Below are 19,447 nucleotides of genomic sequence, written 5' to 3' on the forward strand. Positions count from 1 at the left end.
TCAATTCAGTATTGTTTGTTTTACTTTTTTATTATTTAAATACACCATACTAGAGCAAATGTCTCTGAAAATATCACAAATAAAAGATTTTTCTTCATTCAGCAAATTAGAAGTAGCTGAAAATTTCTACACAGTAGCTGCTATGAGCCTGACTTTTTTTTTTCTTTGCCATGGGAAGTAGCAACATTAGGACAAAAACACTTACATGCATACATACATTGTATTTTACAGAGATACAATAAAAGTGTTTGTGATAGAATATCACAAAAGCCAAATCTTTATCTCATGTTCATTTTGATTGAAACACATTTCCTTACAACACTTAAATATACAAAGAGCAAATAGAATGTTGTTAAGGTAAAACACAGGGTACACACTGGCCAGTGCCCTGCTAATTGTTAATGAGGGTAGAAAGCAGATTCCAATGCTTCGTGTAATTAGCTTCATTAGTCATCTTCCCCACCCTCCCCCCACCCACCTCCCCAAGATGTCCTCCGGTGGATCTTTTTTCATTTTCTCTACAGTCTCCCATTAGCCCAGGTTCATGGAGTCCTTAATGTTCATATTCAGTCATTTTAATACACCAATAAATGTGGGAAGGGCAATCAAGAATAAAGAAGGTGCAATGGTATGGAGCTGGCACTGATGCTAGCTACAAAGGTGACTTGTCTACTTGGAGACATGGGATCCATCTGTGATGAACAAAATTTGAGATGAAGGCACGCATTCTGCATTACTCTGACCTTTTAGCAGACCTGTAAGAAATAAAAATGGGTATCTTAGCTGGAATACTAAATTTGAGATAGAAAACTTCAACATGACAGCTTTTGTCTTTTCCTTATTCACTAATCTCTTTTTTATTAGATTACTTTCCAACTGTGACTTGATTAAGGCTTTCCACACTACCATTCATACTGCTAATGTTTCAACTTCAAATAGCAAAAAGCAAACATTTGTTGCAGTTTCACTACTAAAAAGAGCAGACGGGGGAAAAAAAAAAAAGAGACAACAACAATAAATAAGTGCACTTTCTGGTAACAAATCATACAGCAAATAAGGTGTTTTTTCTGGGCCCCTTTTAAAAGGGAAGCAACATTATGCCATGCCTTTGAAGAAGGCAGTAATATGATCTTATAATTGGAAGAAACTGCGTGTAAAGCAAATAAGAAGTACAGCCAAATATCCTCCCAAGGCAACTTTAGTTAATATGCTGCATTGCACAAGAGCTAAATATAGATATTTCAGGATTTTTCCCCCACATTTAAAATTGCTCATCTGGTGTGTTAGTTAATGTTACATAAACATTTTAATATATGAAGTCAAACATGTGCTTTCACACTGGTGTTAATGAATTGTGATAATTAAAAGTGTCTAACTCAATAAAAATCTAAACTTTCATGGATAAAATAGAAATTATCATCCATAGTCTTCAAATACAATCTGTTTGCAATTACCAAAATGAAATAATATGTATTAGATTTTTATGGTTTTTAAATGACATTTTGCGCTTCCCAGGAAGTTCTTTTTTCACCCTTTCTCTAAGTTACTAAAAGCCTGAGGTCTATTAGTAACTGCAACCCCCCACTTTCAAGCTAATTAAAGTAGTAGAGGCTTGGAGGTTTAATTCCCCAGAGCTGAAGCTCAGTGTGAGAAAGGTAATTTGTCTGTCCAGAACAAAGATTAGGGAGCAGCCAGCAAGCATATTTAATAAATGAGCATCAAATATCTTCTACTATGGACACAGACAACACCAATTATGTAACTACAAGGGAATTGTTGAGTGATGTGTAAACTAGATTTTTAAGATCTTCTCTGAGAGATGTAATCTAACTCATACTTTATTTAAAAGTATAGAAGCTGCAGACAAGCGTGCGCTACAAGCATTGCCAAGGGGTGGAAAATTTACACTATTAGTAGGTGGCAATGCTGCTGCAAGTAAGAAATACTATGATATTATTAGCTACCAAACAAAAAAAAGCTTCCTGTACCAGAAAAGCATAGACAATTCCTCACAATACAGCCCCTTCAAATGAAACAGCACACAGGACACCACAAACTAGAAGTGTGCATTCTGCAGCAAGCAATACCGAGTTCAGATAAACCAGGGTTTGGGTTTTTTTCAAACTACACAGCAAGTGATGGGAAGTTTTAATTTACACCTGTGAATTGCCTCAGGGAGGCAAGAGGCCAGAACACCCAACACCACGGGCATTTGCCTCCTTAAAAAGAAAAGGGAGTTTTTAAACAAAGTTAGGTTGTGCAATCCTTTCAGCCTGCAACAAACACCAGTAGGTATTAACCTGTAGATGAAGACAACAGTGTGGTTGTAACTGCCACCTTCACATACCCCAAAAACCCCATGCTTCAGTGCTGAGAGTGTTTTAATCTCTTCAGATGAATAAAAAAACCCTGTGAATATTCTGCTGTGTCTATAATCTCTAGCGGTACAATAACCTGGAGACTGATTGATCTTTAATGTTTAATAAAGAGTATCTGTTACAGCCAACTCTGTCATAGTGGAAGAACATTTTTAATTAGTGGCCCTAAAACACAGCTTTCTGCAAAACATCTCTGCTGTAAAGATCTTCAGACTGTTAAAATTTAACATACAAAATATGATGCTTTGCCCCTGCCCCTTGCTACCTGCCCCTGTAGCTTCCAAAACTCCAGCAACCTGACAAATCTACGAATTATCAACTTTTCTCCTCAACTTGTAATTTACCTTTCTGGGGTTCAGGTACTCTGCAATTCCCCTGGGGAAACTCCTAGGAGAACTTGTATTTTTTAGAGAGATTACATTAGAAAGAAAAAACACCCAAACTATAACCTCTTTCTCTCTCTCTCCAATCTTCTCCCTTTTACCTCTTCATCTGCCCCACGACTGATGGCAGCAATGCAGTTAATAGCCGGTGACAGGAACTAATAAAAACCTGTTCTCAGTCCTTTTTCTGCATTCAGTTTCTACCAGGCATCTGCAGTTGTGAGCTCTGCAAGCCCAATCCAATTTTACTTCTCTTTTCCATGTTCTATGTCCCTCATCATGTCTGGTGCTTTTATTGCACCTAAATCATTTTTATGTTTTCCTAAGGTATAGTAAGAAACTGATAAAGCTAAATGACAATTTAGACACCTATTTGAAGTTACATTAAACTTTACATTCGTAGAAGACAAGTGAATAAACCACTCTCTCTAAAAGGTAAACTTTCTACTGCAGTGTATAAAGATAAATGGGTTTACCTATATTTTGGAATGGGATACCTACAAATAAGCACTGAACAGATTCACTGCAAGCCAGTCTGTATTACAGATTTGGGTCATTAAAATTCACAACAGTGTAAATCTATGAATCTTTAACAGTATTTGTACTTCCTTGAGAAGAGGCTGCACATTCTCCTCCAATCTTAATTATCTTTGTTCTTCCTAACTATACAGGACTTTTGTACTCAACTCTCTCATCACCTCGATTGACAAATTAAGTAAATAAAAAAGGTCTGTGTTGTATTTTGATGTAATTACATTCACTATATAAGACTTCAAGGAATACTTACAATTAATCAGTAAATTTAGGCAGAGGAAAAAAGCAAACACAGATATTGAAATGTAGCAACACATCAACAAAAAAACCCAACAACAACACAAAAAAGAAATTAAATACCAGTTTGTGTTTTCTTAGACATATTTCTCTAAGTAAAAACACTAAAAAATAAAAAAATATTCTGAACATTCAGCCTAGGATTTGTCCCGGATTTTTTTAGCCTCCCAAATTCCTATTTTCAGATAAATGTTATTTTTTGTGATCCTTACAGACATTAATTAAGTTCCTATTGTAAATCTATAAAGAATTACCAACTGAAGTGTGCACTTTTTGTTTCATTGCAATAACTCAGTGCTGTGTGATTGCTTGGGTTAATGATGAAAAAGTCAAATACACTATCAGAGCTGATGGAAAAATCTATCACCAATCTGAAATTAAAATTCATCTGTGGTCAATAAGATTTAATATCCATGCAAGTGGCGCTGTAAAGAGTAAATGAATCAATGTCATCAATACATAATCAGTATGAAATATGATGTGAATAAAATTATGTGCAAGAGTCATACATTCACTCTTTTCTGGACCAGGGTGGAATGAACAGTCTCTTAACTCAAGGCTGACAGTAATTGTTACAAATTAGGCACAGCAGTTATCAAAATGCACTCACTTGCATAGCTTTAGGACTTATTAAGGAGATTAAAATAGATGTAAAACTATCTAGTTTCAGAGTTACAGGACAACTGTTGAGCAGAAGTCTTTTTTCTCTTTCTTCTCTATATGATTTGTACAATCATTATTTACTCTTTAGCTAGAAACCAAGAGCTATCCACCACCAAGATATACCATCTCTAGTTGAGTTATTAGTGTTATGGAGTGATAAGAAAATAGCACTTTAGTTTTTAAATCTGAGTTATGACATTCAAACCAGACAAGAAAATCCTCCTCAAAGAGCAATCCAGCATGCTTCCTCAACTACTACCTTAATATAAAAGTAAAATACATTCATTTACTTCAGGAACCTTCTCTTCACAAGACATTTATTTCCATATTAAAGGATCTAATTTTCCTCCCACAGAAACTTGCTCTCTTGTAGCCCTTAATTTCAAGATTATAAAACAAAATACTTCCCTCTTTGTTAAGAGTTTATATTAGCATATGTGCTCCATTTCACTTTGTACATAAGGAGTTCAACAGCTGTACAGATGCACATGCCCAAACCAAAAGAAGCTGACTCACCCTGTACATCAGATTTTAAAGGTTAGTATTTTCTCCCCATAGCCCGTGCCTAAGTTATTTAAGGTAAGTTCAGTTACTTAAAGGTCTCCTTGCAGCAGTGGAGAATGTCCACTATTAGAATGAAAAGAAATTGATCTTCATTTAGCTCTAATAAAGCTTATTAGTAATTGTTGAGTATTCACCTTCTGATCTGGCAGTAGTGGATTACTCTGAAGTGAATTCAAATGGCCATTGATGAGAGCTGTAGGTCTATCATGTTCACAAAATAAACTGCCATTGATGTAGTGAAACCGATCTCCGGGGACCAGGCGGTTCCGGCAGGTAGAGCATGTAAAACACTGAAAAAGGGAAGAGACAGCAAGTGAAACTACAGCACAAATTAAGTATGCTGCAGGTTTGAAAATTACACTTCAGAGACTACAAGTACAGTTGAGATATGGAGCTGCTTGGTTTCCAGGATTTCCAAATAAGGCATCAGCCTTACCTGTTGGGACCATGCAGTACATAACTCAAGTATAGTTTTACCGATTACAAGGGAACAAAGCTACACACTAAGGGAAGCTTTTTAATACATGCTCATATTTCTAGTTACTGCTTTACATTTCATTCACAAGCAGATGCAGATTTGATACTAAAGAAGCACGGCAGTACTAATCAGATATTGAAAAAATATATAGGAAAAAACCCCTTACCTTAAGATGATAGACGTTGCCCTGTGCCCTCATGACCAGCTCACTGGCAGGAATGGACTGTCCACAGGCACTGCAAGCACCACTATTTCCAAATAACCTGAAACAGAGGTAATGATCATGAATAATTTAATACACAGGAGGCTCTAAGCATTTTTGCACATCACTGCAATGGTTTATTACACAACTATTTTAGACTTCTGACCCCCATCTTCCAACTTGCTTATGTGTCATAATACAAAAAAGTATATTTTTGTGTATACAACTGGTAGCTTCATCCTACCCTGGATGTGGTTACACAGGATTTAATCAGAAATATTGACTTACACCTCTAGAAACACAAACAATTCTGTACGACGCACATTTTATCAGATTCCTGGGTTCATCATAAAAAAAAAAGATACAATTCATGACTGGAGTTTAAATGCATTGTGTCCTTGAAATTATATGAAGAACTCTTTTGTACTTTAATCATATCTTGAGATATGAGTCATCAAAAGGGTTAAGAGGATTTGATTGTATATCTAAGAAGACATCATGCTCAGTGTATTGAAACTCCAGTAAACCTCCATCAGTGCAGAGTTTCCATTAGAAACTCTCTGCTATCCAGGTTGATATATAATGTGTATGGGTTAACCTTTTCAATCATGGTGTCAACACTTTAGATTTGCCTCTGCTCATCTCTTTCATCCTAACCTTCTCTCTCTCTTGATAATGAAATGCTTGCTCCAACTTCCCTCTATCTGCTCCTGAGTCCACAATTTAGATTACTTCATCTCTGCTAGCAACAAACTGAATGAAATTTCGATTTGAGCAGAAAGTAATTTACCGGGATCTGGACCCATTTGTCATCATATCTCTCTGGGTGTTTGCTGTATCACTGCAGTTTTCCTATGCAATCAAATGAGACCACAACATCTGCCATTGGGGGGGGGGGGGGCACAGAGTGGGGGGAGGGGGGAAATAGGCAGAAGAGTGGTGAAGAAAAATACATACATAATTCTTCAAATCCATTTAAAGGCACAATGCATCGATTCAAAACATAATACTATAATGATTATTGAGTTCTACTTTTACAGGCTGAGTTAGCTAGAATTAGAAAACCTTTATTTGCTTTTGTGCACGTCCCTAATATACACAAATATTTATAAAGACTACCACAATCATTTTGCAGTAAAAAGGAAACTGAACTAGCTGGCAGGGCCACAGACCCACTTTTCTGCGCAATGTAAAACACAGTAATAGGATTTACAAATTAGCGTATTGGTGTCATAATAAATATTAATATTTGCATCTCCTTCCTGTCCAAATAAAGTAATAAAATTCTGTTTGTGTCAACCTAGGAGACGCATTATAACAAAATACCAGTAATCTGAATGATTGCAGCGTGCCTCTGTATAAAAATAATTGCTTTGAATTTTCAGAATCTGAGTTTGCAGAGGAGGCTTGTCATGTTCAAACTACTAATTTGCTGTCGCCACTTTATTGAAAATAGCCTGTAAGTTGTTATTAAATGTATCGACTGAACGACAGAGAGAGTAGTAAAACTGCCCCTTAAGATGGCTTTTAATAGGAAGCTGAGAAACAAATTTTGCAGCAGCATCGATTTGAAGAGTTCAATCAAAACTCCATTTCAAAACTAATTAGTCTGAGATCCACGACACATTGACACGTTCTTGCAGAACCACAGTGGTTACAAAGGGAAAGCTGAAGTAATACATTGTCAGGACCTCCAGCCAAAGGGACTGAACTGTCAGGAAACTAAGGGTCCATTATTAGGGCATCTTCGACATCAGGACCAGTTCCGAACAGTTACATGATGTATTGAGGTTACTTCCTAAGCTTTATGATACGCATTTTTCTTCCTCCATTGTTACTAGTAATGAAGTTGGCACACCAAAAAGGTGCTGGGGAAGCACAGAAAGAGGCAGCAGCAAGACAGTATTACACTTCTAAAGCAAAGATCCAAAAACCTAGAGAAAAGGGATGGCGACAAGGGCACTGCTGGGTATGGTAAGAGGTGGAAAGGCAAAGTCCTGCAGGTGAACAGACAAGTGTTACTGGCCTGGGAGATCCTGAACCCAGCAAGCAGGCTCTCAGGGCCCCCAATACCACTGCACTACAAACTGAAACTACAGCTTTTGGAATACTTATCTCATTGCACTACCTATCTTCATTAAGCATTCATTTATTATACAATTCTCTCTGACTAGGAGTAGTCATACACCTTGAGTGTCTGTGAATTCTAATAAATGGAGCCAAACTAATCCAGAGGCTTTCCACATATCTTCAGCTTCCCCCAAGCGTGTTTCCAGAAAAATTCTGTTTGGGGAAGTTACTTCATTTGAATCTTCCACTGATACTCCTAAAAACCACTTGCAAAGTCAGAACACTTTTAGGCTGTTTGTTTTGTATTATTTAATAGGAAAATTAAACTTATTTTTCCTTCTCTCCTGTTATGTATGGCTTTGTTCTGTAATATCATTATCAAGAAAAAGGTTTTATCTTAAAAAGATAAAACCTCCTTACCAGTAAAGGAAGACTTGCACAGTAGCTGTTCTTTACTGAAAAAGTTATTTCACATGGTTTCTGAGAGGCTAGAGAGCTAATTATCTAACCAGGGGGACTGTCCAGGACAGTATTTGATTTAAAAAGCTTGAGGCTTTAGGTGCTCAATTAAGTAGCTATCGGTCTCAGACTGGACTTTAATGGGCTCTTTTCTCTTTAACTGCAGCAATGGGTAGAGATACCCCAGGTCAGGCTAATTAAAGCCAGGGGACTCTTTAATTGTGATGACAGAATTGGTTTCAGTTTCCTCTCTGGGTCCTCAGTCCAAGAAGGTCATTAATATTTCAACATTGGGCAATGCAATCAATCACAAACATCAAGAGGTTCCCTATATGGACAAGGCAGCTCTTCTACACTTAGCATTTTACTGAGCCACCTTAAATTAACTACTGTGTGGTTCCAACACAGCATTCCCCACACCCCCAAACACTCCTATTTTCTTTTTCTTTTTTTTTTCTTTTTTCAGAACTTTCAGAAGAGTGGGAATGAAGGCAGCAAGAAATCTTTCCAGTCCAAGTTTTGCTGCTTGAAATTCAGTATCAGCAGAAACACATCTCTAGCAACTTACACTACCAAAATAAGGTTCCAGTGGTTTCCAAAACTGTGGAGAGATTTAAGTGTTCTGACTCGTGCACAACACAGCACACATTTGTGCCCACAAATACATATATTTGCCCTACCAAAGACAAATGCACATCCAGATGTACTGATCCAGAAGTGATTAGTGTTTCTGTACATTCCCTATATTTAATCTAAATTCTGCACCAGCTATATTAAATTTAACAAAGAAAGGCAACACAGAAATTATGCCTGGAGCCAAGTCCATTAAAGGTGCTTCAGAATAACTAGAGACAAAGCACCTTAAAAGCACCAGAAGCTATTGATACTTAAAAGGGGGGCTGTACATAATGGCAAGTGCTGCATTAGAGAAGAAGGAAAAAAAAAAACAAAAAACAAAAAACACCAAAAAATACAGCCAAATTACGCTTGGTTAATTCAGAGTAACAGATCTGCCCCCAAGTGAATTGGAGGCCTTGAATTAATTCTGTTATGACAAATCAAGATAAACGTTCCCCCTAAATTGCATGCGATTTAATTAATTTTTGAGATCCTGGGTTTTTTTTTTCCTAGCTAATAGTTCACATGCTCCTGTGCTGTCATTGTGCTTGAGTGGGCAGACTTCAAAGTGATATTAAATAACCAACTATTAGATTTACCTAGCACGTCCTATTGGAAAAGTGCCATTTAATTACCTAGCCTGTTCAATTAAAGGGACAGCATTCCCTGAATATAGCAGCTTGCCGCTGATTACCAGGGAAATGAACCCGCTGCCTGGCGGCCCCCTCCCCGCCGCAGACTGCGACTGGGGGCGACCCGGGCGCCCCCGGCCCGGCTCAACCCCAGCCCCACGGTGGAGGGGCCGGGGGGCTGCGCCCACGCCGCGCTGCCAGAAGCGGGCGCCCGGGGAGGTGCCGCGGGCGCAGCCCCTTTAAGACGCGCCTGGGCAGCCTCCCCCCGCTCCCCCTTCCCCACCACTCCCTGCTCTCTCTTAGAGGCCAATTTTGTTAATTAAATGTTTTGTTTGCGACGCGGTTCTCATTCATTTCGGACACGTCATTCCGAGCAGATCTAAGCCAGGGACCAGATCTCATTAGATAAAACCTATCAGAACTAAGAGAAAATGGAGGAGACACTAATTAAAGCTTTTAATTGTGCGGATTCGCTGCCACGCTGCTGCTTTATCTGGCATCTTAAGGTTGGGAGGGCTGCGCTCCGCTCCCCTCCCTGCCAGCGCGCTGCTGGCGGTGGGGAGGGAGGGGATAGGACCGGGGTTTCGCCTCCCTCTCTTTTCCCAGGAACCTTGCTTTCCATGCAAGCTGCTGCTGTAGCTCCACGGCTAATTTGTTGGTTTCTTTCGCGGGGGGGGTGGAGTGGGGTGGTGGAGAGAGGAGTGTTGTGTTGTTTAAACATCAACAAAAAAAAAACCCCAAACCGCACAGCCTCAGACGGTTAAAAAAACTCATTAATAAACGGCCCCGTGGTCTTCGCCCGGAGCAGTCAAGTCCCTTTCACCTGGCGCCTGCCGGGCTGATCAATCCTCTTTCTCGTTTTGTTAGTGGTGCCCCTGCGTCTCCGATTAAGAACTGTGCCCCTGGTTCTTGCCTGGGGAAGGGAATGTGCCGCCGCAAAAGCCCAGAAGAAAATTAAGCGGGGGAAGGATGGCTGAGGGGAACCGGAGAGACTCGCTGCCAAATGGGTGGCATCGCCTCCACAACCAAATGAGCCTAATTCTAGCAATAAAAGGGCAAGGGTCTCGGTCATGCCGGCAGGACCCACGTGGAAGCCTGCGAAGCCCATTTCCGGCAGAAAAGCTTGAAGTTCACTAAGCCCTGGCAGGGCCCGACCGTCCTACCCCACCTTGAGCGTACAGTGTCCAGTTCAAGTTTCAGCAAGCATCTGTCAGAGTTATTTTTGCAAGTCAAATTACACAGATCTAAAGAGAAGTCAGGCGATAGAACAAGGAGATCAATTCAAACCCCTCATCTGATAAAGCATCCTATTCATAATCGCCTACATTAAAATAAACGAGTATTAATTTTTGGCAACACAAAACCAGAGAACTGCGATAAGCCTGCCTGAACTTGCCTCTGGGATGCAGTGGACGCATCTTCTCTTTTTAATTAGTAGTAATCAGACATGAGGGTTTGTTTGATGGTGCTGGTCGAGTGATGAATCTGTACTATTCAGTGCATCTTAACAGTAGTGTCAATTTTTCCACTTCAAACGAGACTTTCCCTAACACCGTTCTGCTCTATTTAATTACAATTCTGCCAGGCTTAGGCTTGTTGCTTAGGATGATGACCGAAAAGCACCATTAAACCTCCCCATGTGCTGATTTCCTGATTTCTCTCTAAAAATGCACCCAAAAGTAGTGAAGCTAAGGCTTCGACTCCTCAAAGATACAAAGGCTGGCATTTCATCTGCTTCACTGGTCGAGGATGCAGCCACACATCAGGACAGAGGCTGCACTATCTGAGTAACCAAGTCTTACCTCCATCCTTTTAGACTAAGGAGGTCTCCCATGCATGTGACCACATTCAGTACAGTCCTGATCTTCTCAAACAGAAGTCAAGTTTTACAGCATAAGCAAACTTGTAATGTTTGGTGGCGGATTTTTTTTTTTCCAGGAAGGGAAAAAAAGTAGGAAAAAAAAAGTGTAACTTTTTTGCCATCAAGGAGGAGAAAGGCCTGGGTTAACACTTGACATTTACTGGAAACAAGAAGCCAGAAGCATTTAAACAGAACACAATTTGTTTTAACTAAGCATTGGTGTTATGCCGGGAAGGTATGGGGCTTTTTTGTTGTTTTTTTTAATTACTGAATGATGAAATAGAACACCTCCTTGAAGCATTCATGTGCATCAGTCTATCAAACCATTTACTCAAATTAAATGTGTAATCCTTCAAAATGCCTCCTTTTAAATTAATGAGTTTAAGTAGCTTGAGTTCACCTGAAAAGATCATACGGGCACCTGACCTCATGAATTCTTTCTATTAATTATATTGGAAACTGGTCGAAAGGGATACTCTGCCTAATCTTACTGTACCCCAACAGATGCAAGATTAATATGGCTTAGTTTCCCCTACCCAAATCTAAGGCATTTAAAGTGAACAGCTTCAAAAAAGAAAGGGGTAAGAAATAAAGGGCAAGAACATATAGCTCCTCTGCTGTTCCTGTCCCCTGCATTTTCTACACTGGAAGTTAAGAAAAATGTTGGTTCCGAGCTTCTCCCTAACAAAGCAAAGACAAACATGATACCACTGTTTTTTGCTATAAGTAGAATCCGTGGCACTCCAACTGATGGTTAATCAGCTCTTTCACAAGGAGAACAGAGAATGAGTCATTCTGTTTCCACTCAAAGGAGTTTAAAGGTGCTTATGTAAATATCATAATTAATCAGATACTAAAGGCAGGCCTTTCATTATTTAGCACCTCTGCCACAGCCTTATTTAAGCCCTACGATTTTAACATTTACCGTTCAGATACGCACAGTTCTCCTTCAACACTACAACAAAGCAGATTAATTTAGCCTCTCTGATTGCTGTTTATTTTTAGTTAGAACTTGTTTTGTGCTGACAAACCACTTTAAAGTTACAGTCGTCGTTCCGCCCCCCAACTCTTCCCTCCACTTGGCAGTCGCAAGAGCGCCCTGGGCTAGGCGCTAACATCCGTCTCCGCACCCGCACGTCTCCCCGCTCCTAATGAAGGAGCGATTCTGAGCCAGCCCACCCCTCTGCCCCACGGGCACCCACCTTGAGAAATAAAGGAAAAAAAGAAAAAAAAAGGGAGGGAGGGCGGGGAGGTAAAGAAGAGGTGAAAAAAAAAAAAAAGAAAGGTGGGGAGGGGCAGCGGTCCCCGCCAGCGCAGCCGCTGCCTCACCTGATGTAGTCGTTTCTGCAAAGGATCATTCCGCTCTTGGTGTAGCAGGAGGTGCCGATGTCCCCCAGCTGGGCCTGGCAGCAGGAGCACTTGAGGCAGCGGCTGTGCCAGTAGCTGTCCATGGCGTAGAGCAGGAAGCGGTCGGCGATCTTCCCCCCGCAGCCAGCGCACCTCTTCCACGAGAGGGAGCCCGCCGTCACCGGGGGCGGCTGCGAGCTGCCGCCGGGGTTCACCATGGCCTGCGCGGAGAGAGGGGCGGAGGCGGGTCAGGGCCGGGCCGGACCGACGGCGCGGTGCCCCCGCCCGCCCCCCGCGGTCAGCGCCGGACCGGGGCCGCGGGCGGGGAGCGGCGGGCCCAGGGGGCAAAGCGAGCGCGCCCCGCTGCCCCCCCGCTCCGGGCTTGTGCAGCTGCAGCACACAAGTCAGGAACAGTCCCGGGGTTTGTTTTGCTTATGAAAAAAAAAAAAAGTGTGTGAAGAGTGAAAAAAAAAAAAAAAAAAAGTTGTGAAACTGGTTTTTCAGTCCAGGAGAGAATCTGCAGGCTCGGGGCGGCAACGAGGGGCTCGGGACCCGCCGGCCAGAGCTCGGGATTTTTTAATCTTTTTTCGTTTATTTTGGAGAAATAAAACCAGCCAGAGAAAACACTCCAGACTGAGGACACTGGCCCGAATAATAGATCATTGAACTTTAGGACGCCTGTTAACTTCCTACACAAACATACTCAACTTTTGTCTCGCTAATCTGCCCTTGATCAGCAGTTTAAATGCTAAAGCTTTGTTACTCAGTAAGAGAAGAAAAAAAAAAAAAAGTTTACTGACCATAGGAAAGCAGCAGAAAAGAGAAACGCACCGCCCCGGCTGGAGTTGCTCTGGCCGCCCCCAAAACTGCTACTAAAGGCATTTTTCACTTTCTAATAAATGCTTCACGCCAAGCAGGACAACTGAGAGATAATATAGGAATCAATTTATAAAGCTTACTCTAAACCGATTAATTTGTTGCCTTCAATCCAGAGTCCAATAAACTCCCGGTGTTCCTCTAGTCACTTATACTATAAAAAGATCAAGTTATTTACTGCCAATTAAGCAGCATGTTTTGTCTTTGTCCTTTGTAAGCCGTATGTGCTCATGCCGAGGCATCTGGCTATCTACTAAGGACCTTCAGGCTGATACCTCCAGAGCAGCGAGGACGAACTTTTCCTGCCACTGGCCCAACTCGGCAGCAGGAGGAGGAGAACTCAGGCCGATTTTAAACACACATTTCCTCAGAAAGAGTACCTGGAGGTATGTCCAGTGACCGCACAATAAACCAGAAGAACTGCACCAATTAAGCTGTAACAAAAACCCCGAGACTTTGGAAAGAAAACCACTCTAAAAGCCATTAGCATTGCATTTATCAGAACGCATCATATACCTTTATGTAAATTGATTTCTGATGCATTTGTTCAAGGAATTGCCTTTTGTTACAGTTTCCAGATACAGCCTAAATGAATCTGCATTTCCTGCTCCGAGTCTTTAAACCGTTTCTCCTATGCTTTAAATCACTTCGGATTTCTTAAAAGAAAGAAAAAGACTCCATGCCACCTTAGCCTGTCTTTGTCGAAGGCAAATATATATATAAATATAAAATGGGAAACGTTACACTGAGAAAACCATCCAGTAACCCCATTAAGCTAAAGCTCTTAAGGACAAGCAATACCTTAATGCTGATTAAATCTAAAAAGATGAATCAAGAGGACTGACCAGAAAGTGACTCCCTTGATAACTAAGGACGGGCCCTCATCAAGTTTCATTTAGAGTTGGGGGGAGAAAAGCTTTTAACTTAAATAGGCTTACTCTAGTAATTACACAGCCAAGCAATTTAGGTCCTGGGATAGGAGTCAGTGAAATAGAAAGCAGAGCTGGAAGCTAGAGGCAAAATACCCCCCCACCCCCTCCCCTTTAACAGCGTCTCTGGTGTTTTTTTAATGGAGACCAAGGGAGGGACAGGCGGAGAGCTGGCAATTTGTAGTACAAAAATGGATGCTTAATTCATGTCTTGGTTTTAATTAGGTGATTCACCGGATTTCTCCTGGATTGAAACAAAAGACCGTGTGGGGGGCAGGAAGGGAACTAGAGAGGAGAGAAATAGAGAGCTCACTTTGATCTTTTCTGCCACTGTTTCAGAATAGTGTTTACTACGGGGAAAGCGGGAGCCCCAGCCCCCCCTCCCCGTCCTTTCCCCCCACACTCCCGTCCCCTCCATTCACAGTCAAGGCAGGCAGAGCCCTTTCCCGGCGGCAGCTGGAAAGGGGGCAAAGGAAAGCCGCCCGGAGTAGGGGCCGCCGCCAGGCTTTGTACGCGGGGGCCGCGACAATGCCCGGGGCCCGCGGCTCCCCCGCACCCCGCTCCGCGCCGCGGCGGCAGCGCGGGACGGCGGCGGGGCAGGGGCGCGGGCATGCAACCGCAAGCACGTACGCTGGAAAATAGGGGGTAATTACCGGCACTTCTTACCTGCTTCCCCTCTATATTGCAAAAGGCCAGGGAACAACGTCGCTCGGAGCGCCTGAGGAGGTCTCCTTGCAAAGAAACAAACACAGCGCTCGCCCTCCCTTTGGCTTGCGGGAGAGCTGGAGGCAGCCCGCCGCCCGGTAAGGGGCAGCCCAGGCTGGAAAAATAGGTATTTCTGAGAGGCGTCTGCCTGGGTCCTTCCTCCAGCTCCCGCTTCCCTGGAGGGGAGCTGCAGAGCTCAGTCCCTGCCGCTGAGCTGCACACGCAGGGCGCCGCCGCCGCTCGCTGCTGCAATCGCCGGGTAAGTTTGGCAATGTGGCTTCACTTTGCAACGCTTCACCCCCCCCGGCCCCCCCACCTCCGCCCCCTTCGCTGGGCTGTGGCGGCTCCCGAGCCTCCCGCGGCGTGGAGCTGGCCGGCCGCGGCCCGCCGAAGCGCCTCAGAGAAGAGGGCGAGAGCCGGCGAGTTTTGAGAGGGGCCGGGCGCGGAGCTGCTGCCGGGGATCCTGCGGCGGCGGCGGCGCTGGCAGGACGCGGGAGGAGGCCCCTCTGCCTGCCTGAGCGTGTGTGTGAGAGTGCGTGTGTCCCTGTGTGCGTGTGTGTGCGCGTATGTGTGTGTGTGTCCGTGTGCTCCCCGCTGCCCCTCACACATGTGTTACTGACAGAGCAGAATCCCAACTACACTCCAGCTCGGCTCCGCCGTCAGCCCGCCGCAGCCAATCCGCCCCCGGCTTGTTCAGGCGGAATAATAAAACCTGCCAATCCCCGAGAAGACAAAGGAATGAGTGAAAGGGGAGGAAAAAAAAATGAGAGAAAGGGAGGGGGCGAGGAGGAGGAGGAGGAGGGGAATAGAGAGGAAGGAGGGAGTCAGGTGGGCAGCGGTGCCCGCGCCGCCCGCTCGGGCGCTGAGGAGAGGCGTGCGCGCGCGGCCGTTAGGGCGCCGCCCGCTCCGCTCCGGGCCACCAGTTGAGAAACTTGGCGGCAAGGGGCCGTCGGGACTGCCCCCGAGGCGGCCGCCGCCCAGGACAGGCCCTCTGCGCCCTGAAAATCGCCTTCCGTCAGAGCCCTTCGCCGGTGTTGAGCGCTAACCCCACCGCCGCAGCCCCGTGCGCCGAGCGTCGCCGCCCTCCTGGCGCCCCCCGGTGCCTGCGGCCACGTCCAGCCCCAGAGCCCCCGCAGCCCCCTCCTCAGGCAGGCTGGCGGGGCAGGCGGGTCCCGTGCTGGGGTGAGAAGGTGACCGTGAGGGACGTGCCCGGCTCGTCGCTCGGGTGGAGGGGGACTCCTGAAAATTCCCCCGGTGATACCTTCGGGGCGCTGTGCTGAGGAATCCGGATACGGCCCGCTATTCTTAGCACCCTGTGAAGGTTTAAAAGGGTTAAACTGCCGCAATTGGCTGGCAGTTAGCTGCGCGGCTTGTCATTTGAGAAGAGAACTGCATTTCTGAGGAGGAATCTTCACGATGATAGCAAATCGGAATAAGTAACATTCAGTAGAGGCACTTAAAATTGGAAGAAAACCCCACATACTAATTGTGTATTTTTGAGGCCTAAGTGCAACACACACAATAAGCAGAAGTACAGCAACATACATCTAAAAAAGACCCTCGAAATAATAGAAGTATGTAAAAATGAACCGTAATTAGTGGATATTGTCCTAGTGAACAGCAAGCGCTGAGGATTTGTCCAACTGGCAGCACAGGCTCTTGCCTGGTGTTGTCTGGTACAGGGCATACACAAGGCTGTCACACAGCGTATGCTTACGTGCTTCAGCGAGCAAACCTTGGCTAAAGAGTCAAATTATACATTTCCAGGATCTATGAAAGAACAGAAAAACTTTACAATACGAGTTTCTCGATTCCAGGCTGCTGACGTAAGTATCAGGCAATGCAGCGCGGTCAGCGGGGCTGGCTGGGCTGCAGCGAGGAGGGCAGTGGCCCTGTGTGTGCACAGCCTGACACTGACCTGCACCACAGGAGAGGGCAGGACAGGTCCTGGCACCACTCGGGGGGTACACTTAATTGCTGTTGTCAAATAAATATTTAGTGAATGGCAGTGTGACTGAATTACAAGTTTGCGTGACTCCACCGTCTCTCCGTTGTCCAAGCAAGAAAGTATTTTAAATCTGTTCCCGTTGGCGGCAAAGGTAGAAGGGGTACCCACACAGGTATACGAAACTGTCCGTGGGAGCACTTGTTTTCAAATATGTGCATCGGTACAAAAAGGCAAACCGAATTCCCTCTTAGAGGCCGACTGGTAAATCTGGTCTCAGGAATCAGAGCCCAGGTGTACTTTAACCACATCGCCACCTGTGGGCTTCCTTCATATCTGCATCCCTGGCCTTAGCTGGACCACGGAGACCCGTGCCCAATAAATTTAAGGAAAAAATGTCAAGGCAGGAAAAATGTATCGGGAAAACATAGGATACTGTAGATATATTTTGTTTCTAATTATGTAAAAAATAAAATATTGACATTTGAATGGCACCAGAGGTATGATTTTAATGCAGTAGAAATGTCTATTTCAGTCTTTCCACATAGACTGGGATGTGTTCAGAGTCTGTGCATAATGCAGACTGGGAGCTATTGGAAAGTTTCCTCAGGGGGAGGGGATAGAGGACCAGTGTTGTGGTTGAAAGTAAATTTTTTTTTTTTTTTGCATAGGTCTATGAAATATATCATCTGGATGTAATCTCCATGTACATACTACATTTAAACATACTCAGCAGATTCAGATTTGTTATTCAGGATCTGGTACAATTTAAAATACATAAAGTAGCAAGGCATGCTACAGATAATCAACAGTCACTATTATTCTAGCTTTGTGACAAATAAGAGCACAAGAATAGAACAAATGCCAGGCTAAAATAAAGCCTAAGTTGTCTAATTATGTAAGCCTGTAATGGCTGGAAGGTACCAAGCTCAGACTCTGGAGGAGCCATCAGGACCTCTCTTTATTGGAAAAGATACTCTACCAAGAAATTCTGCCATAGGCACTAAAATGTTTACTAGTCTTACAACTGATAGTGATAGGAAAAATGGGAATTAACTTCTCAAGGAGCAGAGTTTCAAATGGCTTAATGATGTTTTCCAAATACCATTACAATGTTCATATCTTTTTCTGGAATCTGATCTTCACTAATTTTTGTAATTAATTTTAACGGAGGAAACCTTAACTGAGAGCATTTTGCAGAGCGATATTTTTCTAATTTTTCTTTTGTGCAGCATCTGCTGTTGCTGTGCTGTCATCTTTGTTATGTTTTTCATTGTCTATGTGCCATAATGTAATTAGTTAGTTCAACATCATCTGTGCTATTAGATGAGATGTTTCTATGGTAAGTTAACGTAGTTCTGTGTAATTGGTAGATTTCAGCAGTAGGCATGAATGTATCCATCAGCTTTAGGTCGATTTGAGTCCGCAAGATTTAAATTCACTTGGCATACGTTATCCTTGAAGACTGTTAATTTTGGCTGAATGGATAAAAAAACACAATGCAGAAGAAAAATCTGGCTGCTTATATCGCAGTACTGTTGGAGTCAGGGAAAGGAAAGCATAAAATTGCTGGCTTAGTAGCTGCAATCTGAATGTCTGGAAAATGTTACAGCCTGTGAGCCAAATCAGTTTCAAACTCAGGCATGTCCCTAAGACAGCAGGTAGTCCAGAATTCATCAGGGTTATCTTCCAATTCATGAAAGGGGGCTTGGTTCTCTCCCTAAATACTGCACTCCTATGGGACCTTGACTCTTCCTTTTCTTATCAGAGAGAAATGTTGAGGCTGCTGCTTTGTCTTGAGATCTTCCATGTTGCACTTTGCTGCTGTGCTGACATCCTTGTGTCTTGTGAGCTACACCTTTTGAACAAACAAGTTTTAGAACAATCCCACTGACCCCAGTATCTCTGGAAACAGGGATGAAAAATCAACAGCCATTTTTTACTTCAAAGTAATGCATCCTTTTACTTCCATGGCATCTTCTGTTCTAGGGACTTAAACAAATAAAAAATGTGACTGGACTAAGTATTTAAGTCAGATATCCAATGATACAGGAGAGTATGCAACCTGTCAGAAGCTGGGAAGAATTCTGGATGGCTTTTCTCTCAGTGTTCTTTTCCAAGCAGTAGACTGTACTGTTTGCCCCAAAGAGCAAGATAATTCACTTTTAGAAACATGTGTATAGATTTTGACTTGCTTATAAATACATGAGTAACTTTATTTACAGGAACCCAGGATGATAGAAGGTAATTAGTAAGCATGGTTCGCTTAGGTAAGGGCTTGCAAGAGTCTTTTATCATCACTGTATCCATAACTTAGGACAGAAGCCAAATAATATAAATGTCAGTAATTATAGATATATATTTATATTAACAATGAAGTCCACTTTAGGAAGAGCTAAGGCTATATTTGTAATGACCTCATATGGCTAAAATTACGTTCGCTAAATTGTCCCATGCACATTCCTGCTGGAGAGTTGCTGTATTACCACAAGGCATCAGAAGCAGA

At 43.2% G+C, this 19,447-nt stretch overlaps 1 protein-coding gene across 1 annotated transcript; it reads right to left on the reverse strand.

Annotated features, from left to right (window-relative positions):
- Positions 1–164: 164 nt before the first annotated feature.
- Positions 165–15,803, reverse strand: LMO4 (LIM domain only 4). The gene is made up of 5 exons (XM_030455511.1): positions 14,958–15,803; positions 12,469–12,707; positions 5,464–5,560; positions 4,954–5,109; positions 165–755 (listed from the first exon to the last, which is right to left on the reverse strand). Exons 2-5 carry the CDS (start codon positions 12,702–12,704, stop codon positions 747–749), a joined length of 498 nt encoding a protein of 165 aa, XP_030311371.1. The 5' UTR covers positions 12,705–12,707; positions 14,958–15,803; the 3' UTR covers positions 165–746.
- Positions 15,804–19,447: the final 3,644 nt, after the last annotated feature.

The sequence above is a fragment of the Calypte anna genome, chromosome 8, assembly GCF_003957555.1.
Source record: "Calypte anna isolate BGI_N300 chromosome 8, bCalAnn1_v1.p, whole genome shotgun sequence".
Classification (NCBI taxonomy): domain Eukaryota; kingdom Metazoa; phylum Chordata; class Aves; order Apodiformes; family Trochilidae; genus Calypte; species Calypte anna.